Source organism: Artemia sp. Qi Xiang Cuo, chromosome 1, assembly GCF_049724085.1.
Source record: "Artemia sp. Qi Xiang Cuo chromosome 1, ASM4972408v1, whole genome shotgun sequence".
Classification (NCBI taxonomy): Eukaryota; Metazoa; Arthropoda; class Branchiopoda; order Anostraca; family Artemiidae; genus Artemia; species Artemia sp. Qi Xiang Cuo.
The window spans coordinates 61,348,791-61,361,227 of NC_142794.1; the positions used below are offsets into that span (position 1 = coordinate 61,348,791).

At 37.6% G+C, this 12,437-nt stretch overlaps 1 protein-coding gene across 1 annotated transcript in view; it reads left to right on the forward strand.

The window, feature by feature from the left end:
- Positions 1-1,782: 1,782 nt before the first annotated feature.
- LOC148956556 (GPI-anchor transamidase component PIGS-like) overlaps positions 1,783-12,437 on the forward strand; it is a 105,989-nt gene continuing 95,334 nt past the window's right edge. Inside the window, exon 1 of the mRNA XM_089091206.1 lies at positions 1,783-1,953. Coding sequence (XP_088947332.1) covers positions 1,783-1,953 — 171 coding nt within the window. The remainder of the gene's footprint in view (positions 1,954-12,437) is intronic.

Consider the following 12,437-nt stretch of genomic DNA (forward strand, 5'->3'; position numbering starts at 1 on the left):
ACGAACACCGTGCTGCCATCTATAATCGAGTCCAACACTGACAGGACATGATTTATTCATGGATTATTGATCCACTAACGGGTCAATGACACCTTTTTCAAGGTCAATTTGTTTGTTGTTTCTAAGCGTACTTGACTCCGGGACGAAGTTTGCACATGCGCAATGAATTCTAACGGGTCAATGTATTGATCCACTAGAGGGGAAGTAGTTTTCTGAGAAATTGATTTACATAATCAGACGGGGAATTATTGATTCTAACGGGACAGGATCACGTGTCTCTTTCTAAGCCAATCAGGAAAGCTACGTTAGGTTTCCTTACAGCACAATTCGCCCTTGAGATTTTGACATGCGTTGAGGTTAAATTATCATATAGTCTCAAGTCACCATGGATAGAGCATCAAATATTATTGACAAGGAAAGTTTATCTACAATGATTTATAATATGAGTTGTGTTTAGTAAATTTTCTTAGGTTATTTCCAAATAAAATCATTTTACATAGTCCCCCTCCAGTATATTCAAATTCAGGTAAATCCACCCCTCCACCCCCCAATACAAACTCCAATATGTGTTGTTTATAGTCGCTAGAAAGCGTAAAATACACTCTTTTTTACCATGTAAACCCCCCTCCCCGCTAACGACTTTAATTCTTTCATTGGAAATAATTATCTTTTTTTATAAATTCTTGCTTTTTGTATTCTACCTAAAGTGACAGCCAATTTTTGTAACTCATTATTACATTAAGCTGCAAAGATCTAAATAGTGATAATTATTGACACTCGTCAATTCCGCGTCCGGATTATTAATTCTCATAATTTGAGAATTAAGTATTATATTACTTTCATGAAAAAGATTCTATTTTCCACTCAAATTAGCGATACAGTAAATCTTATAAATTGCAAGGGGGATGGGTGTTAGTTATAATAAATAGTTTTTTATAGTATTTGTTTTCCATTTTGAGTACTCAGTGTTTATATGGGGGAGGTGGGGAAGGGGCAATGCCTCGGTTCTAACAGCTTCATTGTAAGGTGAAAACAAACTGTTTCTTCGCGTGAACTCCAAAGGGATTGTTGCTTGTACAGACAGGTACCCCCTTTTTGACAAGAAAACTAATGTAGCCTTTCATATAAACATATATATAACCCTGAAGTTTCGTGTTTGGTTAGCATTTAATTATATCATATTTATGGCTGGCTATTTTGAGATCTATATTTTAAATCATTGGCCTAGATTTGATGCAGCTGTTAGCCCTAAACAATAATGCTAGTTTTTTTTTAACTTTAAACACACCTTAGCTCTTTTTGCTATAAATTGTATGTTGTTTTATTTTCTAAATGGTAAAAATAGGATTTCTATGCTTTTCGGGTTTATTTCCAACACGGAGTGTATTTAATTTTTTCTCTAAATGGTAAAAATAGGAGCATTTCTAACTGTCGCAAATTTTTTGCTTTGCTGAAAAGGGGGAAGGGGCTTCTTTGAGACAACTGTCTTCTCGACAAAATTATGCCTGACAATAAATTCTGGTTTTCTTCTCTAACAGGGGAATTGTCATTTTATGCTAAATTTTTCTTCTTTTTAAGGATGATTCCGACAAATGCCCGTCTTTTCCTGAAAAGAAAGCTAAAACCCTGTGATAAAACCCCTGTGTCCGAGATAAAACCCCTGTGAGGGCGTCAGTTATACAATATGGCCACTGTCCGATGACCTCCAGCTCTACACTGCCTGCCCAAGCTTCATCTGTGCAGGCAACAATACAGCCAGCCCGAAAACCGAAAAGATAGTGGATGGCTGCTTTCAATGCTGCAGCACCGCCTATACAAGATTGTGAGCTTGCCCTTCAACATGCGTTGCCCGAGTTTTCAAGACCTGTCCCGTCTACTCAAGGTCATGAGGTTGCCCTCCAACACGCGCTACCAGGACCATCGGGCACCCAAGTACAGCCGGAATTTGGAAATGTAAGCATTTTTACCTCTACTTTCTACCTGGTTATAGAAATATCTATATTTCTTCCAACTTTATTAGGCCTGTCCCTTCGCCATTTTTCAACACAATAAAAGTGTGTCAGGGATATTAAAAGGCATTTTTCTCCCAAAAGGAAATGTAATGTTGCCCCTTTGAATCATGTCAAGTGTATGCATTCACCCTGCTAAATTAGGTTAGTGAAGCCGAAAAAAGACACTATATTCTGGTAATAGTAAGGTAAGGTTATTTCTATTCTGATATAAACGAAAGTTTAATCTTGCATATACAAATTTATTAAAAAAAAACTTTATATCCGAATGGGTTGTTTATCATGACAGGAGATGGCTATCCAACTTAAATCATGTTTTTTTTTCAAATCAGATACAAAGTATTAATGAAATATTTTTTGGAGGGATTGTTTGAACAAAATAAAAACCTATCATGTAATGTTTTAGATTGTAAATATCTTATAGTAAGGTGTAAATTTCAGGATATATAAAGTTGTGAATTAAGCAAATGCTACTAAGCATATGTAAATAATAATCCAATTTTAAAAATAGGGTGATTTAGACACTTTGAAAATAAGCTATTTCTTTATAGATTGCATTGGTTCCATATTCCTTGTCACGGTCCTCATGAGTTGGAGAAGAAGAACACACATCTATGGAGTTTCGCAACAATTCACCATGACATAGTATCGTTAATAAAATACCTGACAATATCGATGACTTTTTAAGTAATTATTTTAATGTAGATAGTAGCACAGTTGAGCAGGGTGCCTTTACTAAGTTAAAATTCTATGCAACTTTTAGAGGATTTTACACGGGAATTAACAGGGAACCCTTCCCCCACTGATTACACGAACATAGTTCAAACAAATGAAATAGATTCTCACAATCCTATTGCTGAACAATGTGGGGGAGGGGGTGGTGATAATATACAGGGAGGTAACAATACCCAACTTATGACATTTCCAGACTTCCAGCTGTCAAATTTGATATTAAATACAATAGTCGTCTACACTGTGAGTTTTGGGGATCCATTTAATTCGATTATAGGGGGGGGGGGTTATATTTGACCCTATAGATATTGTCCATATATATGTAGATACAATTCGTGCACTCATAGAAAAACAGATTCAGTTGTGGGGAGGGGGTAGGGATGCTATTAAGGTTTCAATTGTTTTAAAGGTATTTTATTTAAATGAGGGTAAAAGTGAAGTTTATGACCATGATGTACATACCGAGATGGCAGTGGTCTACCAGCATTTAGAAAATTACGAAACAGTTTTTATGGAACGACTAGACCACATTGATACGCATCTCGAAAATTATAAAGAGAATGGCAGTGGATCTGTGGTCCTTTTTATTGAAAATTTAAGCGTAAATATTTGTAAATTTAAAAAAGATTTTATTTAAGAGGGGGGGAAGGAGGGGTGTCTGAGGGGTCTATAGTTTTGAAGTATAATCCAGATTTAGAGAGTTGTAAAGGTGTTCAGCGAATCTGTTTTGAAACAAGTCAAAAATGTTTCATGTATGCATTCTTCATGTCAGCATTCGAGCCTCTAGCACTTGACGCTACAAAGACAAATTTAGAATAATGGGCTGTACAAGGGAAGGTGGAAACCGATTTTCTAACTGTAGATTTCACTTGTTTCGAGGGAAAATACCCAGTAACGCTAAGATCCATTGATATTTTTGAAAGGGCCAATTCCCATTTAAATATCAGCGTTCCTCTGGTTCAGTATGAAACTGAATTTGAGGATGGGGCTCGTTCTAATAAAAAGAGGGTCTCGTTCCCAGTAAGGGGCCCGTCAATTGAATTGGTGAAGCAGTTCAATTGACTGGGAACTGTACTCACCACCTAGTGAGCCCAATGCAATTGGCCATTTCAATCCTATTACAGACATCAGTAGACTTTTGGGAGAGGGTAAGAGTAGGGGTACATGTTTCTACTGTCCGACATGCCTGTCTAGGTTTTGGACTGAATTAAAGTTACAGAATCGATTGTAGACGGCATGGCTATCAGTCAGTGGAAACGGTTTCAGGTGATAGGGCCATTTTACGTTTTAAAAATTTCCAAAATACCCTCCTCCAAAGAAATAAAATCTCTTTGGATTGTGAAGCCAAGCTAGTGGATATGAATGATCCTCGATTTCTGAATCGAATCAAAGAACATCGAGCCATTGCGGTTTCCTATGCCCATGCACAAAGAGATAACTCTAACATTATGCAGTTGTTAGAAATAGTCGAAATGTTGGATGAGGAGGAGTCCATGATCAAGGCACTGACTAAATTAATTGCCACCGCAAATGGCGTTATTTCTCGTTTGAGAAATACCCATTACCCAATGTTGTTGTCTGCAGAGGATCGTCTCGCGATTAAAAATCAAAAAATATGCTGGGTTTGTAAGGGGGAGTTTGAAAAGGGGGCTAAAGGGAAGGGGACTAGGGGGAAAAGAGGGGGAAGGGGAGAGGCAGAGATCATAATTACTTGTGGGCAGGAAATATCATCAGGGGGTTGTAATTTTAGAGGAGTTGCACATCAATCATGCAATGTGAATGTAAGCCAGCAGTTTTTTATACTGGTTTTTATTCACAACGCAAATTACGATTTAAAATTTATTTTACCGGCTTTGGCACGTATGCACAGGGAGGGAGGAGTAGTAGATAGTCCATGGGTAAACAATTCATTTACCTATAATATTATCCCCAAATCAGCCGAGAAGCTGGTGCTTCTCGAGTTGAAATGGCAGGTAGTGAATAACGGGCATACGTGTTCGAATAAAATCAGGTTTTTAGATTCTTTTAGTTTTCTCCTCAAGGCATTGAGTCAATTGATTCAAGTGCAGAAAAGTGACAATTTTGATAGTTTTCCTTTGCTTAAACAGCACTTTCCAGACAGTGAAATGTATGACCTATTGATCTGTAAAGGTGTATATGCACACGACTATTACAGTTTTGGCGCTCGGTTAAACGAGGAGAAACTACCTCCAATTTAAGCTTTCTATAATTCATTCACCAACAGTGAATGCACCGCCGAGGAATACGAATTTGCCAAGAGGGTCTTGGCTAAGGGTAATTGTAAAAATGGGTGGAATTATTGTAGACTGTACTTGGCCAGTGATGTTTTAACTCTTTTAGATATTGTCTGTAAAAACACAGACCAAATCTATTCAGAGCTTGGGTTAGATATAGGCTATTATTTTTCTATCACCACATTCGGTGATGGACCTGACTTTAAAAATTAGTAGAGAAGAAATAGGGTTGATCACTGATGTAGATCAAAACCTTTTTGTAGAAAGATCGATGAGGGGTGGGTATGTTTTTCATTGAGATCGCGTTTTGAAAACAGATCCAAGCAGGCAAGACACTGGTGTAAAGTCAAATGCAGTTTTCCTTGACATGAACTCATTGTACCCCTCGGCAATGTCTCACCACTCTTTGCCGTATTGAAACTATAAATGGTTTGAGAATCCTTGTGAGTTCCTCTACATTCACACCGTCGAAGACAATGGGCCGCAAGGATGGTTCTTTGAAATAGACGGACACATTCCATTGGCGCTACATGATTCAGTCAAAGATTTTGTTTTCCCCTGTATCAATCGACCAATGACCAAGGACTCACTGAGCCCATACAATCGATCATTGGTTGAGGATATGGGGATGCACTGGAACCCCTCCAAGCAGAAACTGATTGCAGATCTGGACCCTAAACATAATTTCGTTGTTCACCCTGTGCTTTTGCGCTGGATGGCGAACAATGGTTTCAAGATCACGAAAATACATAGGGTATTGCAATTCAGTCAAAAGTCTTATTTGAAGACGTTTATTGATACCTTTGTCGATAAACGCTCTCGGGCAAAAAGTAAGGTAGAAAAGGAATTGTACAAGCTCATTTTAAATTCAGCGTTTGGCAAAATGTGTGAAAGCGTACGGAACAGATCTCGTTGTGACGTCGTGACTGACCCCCAAAAATGTGCACGAATTATTGCGGAATCTAATTTTACATCGTTCACGAACATAGAGGCAAGTATGGTTCTTCTACACAGGAAAAAGAGAAATGTGGTACTGAACAAGAATATAGCTGGAGGTAGTTCAGTACTTGAAATTTCCAAAAAGCTCATGTTGTCATGTTTTACAATGTGTGCAAGGTGCAATGGCCAAGGGAGGGGGAGGTTCAAGTTTATTATGGGGATACAGATTCTCTGCTGTTAAAAGTAAAAACCGGGTATTTATTGGGAGATTTAGAAAATGGGGAATACATCAGCTCGCGGATGGATTTCACTAGCTGGAATGCATCTATCCACCCCGAGTTGGTGAAACGTCAGGCCCCCAATCAGCTACTCATGTTAAAATCAGAGACGGGGAGCAATTTAATATCTAATGGGGTGTTCCCGGGTCCTAAAGTTTATTGCGTAGAAACTCACAACAAAGATGTAAAACAGGCGTGTAAAGGGGTGCCTATAAATTTTGTAAAAAACCATTTCAACATGAGTGTCTACAGAACCTGTATAGAGAGTAGTCTAGTGCCGAGAGCACAAGTGCTTGCAATTCGCTCTCTGCAGTATAAAAATTATACTGTTAGAGTTGAAAGAATGAAATGTCGTGTATATGTGACAAAGTCTTTGTGCTCCAGAATAGTGTAAATGTACTCCCTCACGGCCACTATAGAATTTCAGGCCGGGTTGAATGTGTAGACTATCGTAACCAACTTGGTCTGTATAAATTAACCTAACTTAACCTAACCTGATACATTAATCAAGCCTAACCTGATAAATTAACTTAAATGCTCTAACGTAACCTAACCAGATAAATTAACTTAAATGTTCCAGCCTAACCAGAAAAATTAACTTAAATGCTCAAATATAACCTAACCTAACCTGATACAGTGGCGGCGGTGACTATTGTATACAGTTTTTCCACAGCGACCCTGGGGGGTCCCACCCGCAGCCGGCCTTTGGCTCCGTGATCCTGCGGGGGGGCACGGCCGGCCTTCGGCCTGTGGCTCCTGAGAGGTGGGGGTCCTTAGGAGGGGGGGTGTATCCTTTAAATTCATAGTGCCCAACTGTGCTATTGTTCGTGTTCGTGTTTTTATGTCAATTTGTTGTTGTGCAAATAGTGCTGTTATATAAAAATATGTGTGTGTGTGTGTGTACTATTACTGTTGGTGTTGTTCTTGATGTACAAAAAAAGTGTTTTTTATGACAATAAATGTTGTTTTACAAATAGCGTTGTTCTTGCTAAACAAAAAAAAGTGTTTTTGATAATAAATATTGTTTTTGAACAAGTTTTTATGATAATAAATGTTGTTCTTGTTGAACAGAAAGGTGTTTTTATGTTATTAAATGAATGAAATATTGTTTTTGTTGTTCTTGTTAACGTAGATAGATCTATGGGAAATTATTATTACTTATTCATTGAACATGCATGGTTTACAGTTAGTTGTACTCTGACTGTTGTCAACAGCAGTATATACCAATTTAAAACACCATTGAGATCGTTTCTGTGTGGCCCATCAATGTCTGGGAAAACGACACTTTTAGCTAAAATAATTCAAAATTATAATAAAATGTTTTTGGATTCACCAAAGAAAATTTATTATTGCTATAGTATTTGGCAAGAAACTACGATCAAATAAAAGCTATTGCCACATCCATGCCAATTCAATTCATACGGGGACTTGATGTTTTCCATAATATTGAACCAAACTCATGGCTGATTATTGATGATCTGGCTGAATCAATTGAACAGTTCTCACAGGAAATGCTACAACTGCTTACCGTTCGCTCTCATCATGAACACATTTCCATAACCCTAGTTCTATACAATCTGTTTCATCAGAGCAAATGTATGAGAGCCCTTGCTTTGAACTGCACCATCTATATTATCTACCAAGTTTTTCGTGATTCTAGCTCACTAATAACTGTCAATAAAAAAATATATCCAGGTGCTCCCAAATTTCTGCTGTCAGCGTACACTCAGGCGACAAATAAGCCCTACGAATACATTTTGCTAGATCTTAATCAGAATACACCTGAGGATCTATGTGTAGTCACAGATATTTTCGACAAAACAATTACTGTATATCTTCCAGTGAACAGTAGAAAAAGCTATTAGTTGCCATCATGACACTGAAGAAAGAACACGAACAACGGCATTTATTTTCTATTTTAGGCACTTCAATCCCTCCACTCAGGAAGGCCACACTAAAACATGGTGTTGACAATGATTTCATTAATCTAACATCTGAACTTTGTTTAAATTTAACTGAGGGCAATGTACACTTGCGAGAAGGTGTTAGACAACAGACAAAGCAACATCGTTCCACTGTACGTGCCTTGGCTATCAAAAACATGGGGAAAATTTTAAAAGAAAACGTCTCCTTAAAGCGGGCGGTAGCTTTTTTACACTTTTACTGCCAATAATTGCAGGACTTGTAAACAGTTTTCTCTAGATGGCTAAACCCTATAAATTGATGCCATTTGAACTTGTCCTCTCGCCCGTGGAACATTTTGAAGACATTCTAAGCGAATTCATTAATGATGAGAATATTGCCGATGATAAAATCTAGTTTTACTTCAAGATGCATTCTGACGTGTGGACAAACATAGACCTTATCGTGAGAGACCCGCCGTCACTGTCACAGATCCCCCTAAACAGGAAACATCTCCTCAAGATTCTGCACAATCAAAGGAGAAGGAATTGAATTCCATAGTGACAACAATTGGAAACCTATTGCCAGTGACCTATCGAGAACCGAGTAAAAAAGTATTAAGATATCTGGGTGGTGGTGATCATCAAATTCAAGTTGATAGCACAGGGAAACGAATTATAATTCAGGGAAAAGGTTATAATCTAGTTGATTTAATTTGTGATATGGTGACGAATCGTAAAGGACTTTTATCATTTGTCAATAATCTATACACTTTTCTAAATCCATTAAACTTCCCCAAAAGTCTTATTGGTAATAAGCAAAAAAGAAAATAAGAGAATATAGTCCTCCATCAACGCCAACACCACCATTTAAAAAAGAAGAAGATTCAATATTGGAAAATACTAGCGGCAGCAGCAGCAGCAGCAATGGTTTTATAACACTGACGATGGTGACTAGTCAAAAGCGACGACGGATTGATTCACCCTCCAGTGTCCAAAAGAGGCGAGTACATCGCACTACGTATTTGCATTCAAAAAGGTTGAAGTTTTAAAACATATATTAGAAAATATTGGTGAAGGGGAAATCCTAATCTTTTCCACAACACTTTCTAAAGTTGCCTCTGACATAGTTGGCATCACATTAAAAATGCAAAAGATTGTCTAGAAAACAAATCAAGTTACACACTGCATCGGAATTGCAGGCTTCGTGGCAAACAATATCGACAAAGTAAAGCCTTTTTCCCTCTGCATATAATGCAAACTGATCTTTTAACTTTAGACACGATTCAACTGCATCACAATGCACCCTACAAATATATTCTAGTGGCAATCAGTGTCATAAGTCGCTATGCCTATGCCATTCCATTGCAATCAAAGAGAGGTGTTGAAGTTGCTCATGCTTTAGAAAGTATTCTTGAACAGGATTGCTATAGAAAAATTCAATCACATCGTGGTAGCGAATTTGTTAATCCTCATATGCAAAAGGTTCTTTTGAAATATAATACAACACTCTATAATAGTCACAGCCCGATAAAGGCTGCATTGGCTGAATGATTGATAAGAACGATTCGTCTATTAATTTCAAAATATTGCACGCTGAAAAATACTCCGGCTTTTATTCATGATTTCGATGAAATCATGGAAATATACAACCAACGACCACATCGATCCCTGTCCAACTCAAGCCCTCGGGAATTTCATTGCAGTGAAAATACATTTGATGCTTTTCTTAAACAATATTCCAGTGTTAGTGTCAATGAGAAGAACAAGAAGAAATTCAATGTTGGTGATACTGTTCGAATTAATTGAACCACCAATATTTTTGAAAAGGGGAATTTTGAAAAGGGGAATTAAAAGAAGCACTGAACTTTTTAAAGTGTCCAACATCCTAGACACTACACCCACGACGTATCGACTACGACACACCAAAGATGATGAGATTCTCGGCGGTTTTTATGAATATCAACTGCAAAAAGTTAGAAACACTAGTGAAATTTATCACATTGAAAGGATATTAAAGAGTCGTACTTGCAGGGGCAAGAGACAGTTGCTTGTTCGCTGGCTAGGATACATTTCTGATTTTGATTCTTGGGTCAGTGTTGAAGATATTAACAATGCCCAATGATTTTTATGTGACTTTTATGTCCAATGTTTCTGATCCTCTCTACAATGACTTGAATAGAACAAGTAATTTTTGGACGAAAATCTCTCCCACCATCAAATTCGACGGCGAATGCGAAATGGCTCTTGTCGACTGTATTCTCAAAAATACATATAATATCCTGAGAAAGGATCGCAAATATGAGATAAAAAATAGACCCTATGATAGGCCGGTATCTTCAGGTGATCAAGAACAAATTCAAAAGATTAATTGGATGAATTATCCATATATTAAATTTCCCTATGAAGAAATCACCTGTATGAATGATTTATGTCGTTCTATCAATAAAAAAAATTCCACTCGTAAAAAAGAGCTTTTCATTTAAACTATTCAAAGGAGGAGGGCAAGATCTACATTAGTTTACCTATTGCTGATGAAAAGGTTATTCTCAATGATAATCTAAAGGATGTTCTTGGCTTTAAGCTCAATATAATCAATGTTAAAAGTGCTGTAAACACCAATTTTATTTTTGCTGACTACCCACCTGCCTTCTCCACGGATACTTGTATATTTCTCTACGCTTCATTTGCGGAAAAATCCCGGGTTGGCAATAGCAATGTTGCCCTCCTAGGAGTTCTTTAACGAAAAACCAATCAAGAACATATTCACCATAAACATCTTCAGCATATCCCTGTAAACACTTTCTATTTGGAACTCTATCAGATAACACTAAGAACTGAATTAGGTGATCCTCTAGTAATATCAAAAGGTTTGGCTGTGATTACATGTCATTTTCGAACCATCGTTCAACAACAACAAAATAATGTCTAATAGAAAAGTGGTATTCATTTGTCCTGATATTGACTGCTATGTTAATACCCTTGGCCCCAGACAACTGGGCAATGGAATGGACTATTAAAAAGGTCGCTCGTCGATGTCTGACTATGGTCTTGGCAGTTGGTTTGCTAGGCTGTTTTGCTCAGCACTACCTCTGGCTAGAAATTAGATTGTACCGGCTGCAACAGATTTTGCATCCCCTAAACTATACGACTGGAGCTCTGGCAAGGATTAAAAAAAAAGTGCTTCGGAAAATCTTAGGTCCAGTGAGCGAACCCTTGGTGAGGGATTAAAACAAAATGTAAAAGGTTTAAAAAGGTCGAGAAAAAGTGCATCTCTCATCAGTCTCCACTCAAGTCAGAAACGAAAGACATCACCCCTGTCAAAGAAAAGAAGGAAAAAGACGACACGCACAGTAAACAGTAGAAGAAGAAGCCCCAGGAAGAGAATTGTTAGATCGAAACTAGATTTTTTTTCCTAAGATGTCATATGTACCGCATAAGGATTCCCAACCTTCAACCCCCTCCTCATTGAATCTATTCAATGCAGAAAATGTTGATGTGAGTGTAAAACATGGATACTTTGAACAATTTTATCCTCAACAACCCCTCTCCGATAATATACACTTTAAAATTTATTCCAATGAAGACTACCTTATGGACATGTCTTCAACATTTATAGATTTACGAATGAAAGTCCGGAAATCTGATAATACATTGCCGATTCGTGTCGATGGAATATCCTATGAAAATTGTATATTACATAATTTATTTCGTCAAATCAGTGTCTACATCAATGGCACACTGGTTAGCACAAGCAACAATCTCTCAAATTATACAAGCTATATGCAATTCATGCTGATGACACCCAAATCATACAAGGAATTGAGAGGCACCTCCAATGGATATGAGTATATTACTAATAATGATAGTACAGATGCACTTAAAAATGCTACAACTAGTGACTTACATATAGTTTGAAATATATATCATGAAATATTTAATATACCTCAATGGATACCCCCCAATATTAAAGTGGATATAACGTTGACGGATGCTCCATCAGATTTCATTTTACGAAAAGAACTTTCGGGCCAATCCAGATGTAACTCTCTCTCTCACCTCGGCAATACTACATGTACGCAAACAGCAGGTCATGAGTTCTGTTGCTTTGGCAGTGGAAAAACTGAGAGCCAGTGCAAATAATATTAAACTACTGGTTCCTCATACAATCACCAATCAGTGTCATACAGCCACAGGCTTACGCACCTTCAACGACTCATCCTTTATCAACGGCGAAATTCCGTCAAAACTGGCCTTGGCATTTGTAAAACGCGCTAGTGCAATAGGATCGTGGACTGGATGTCAGCATAAATTTGTAATGTT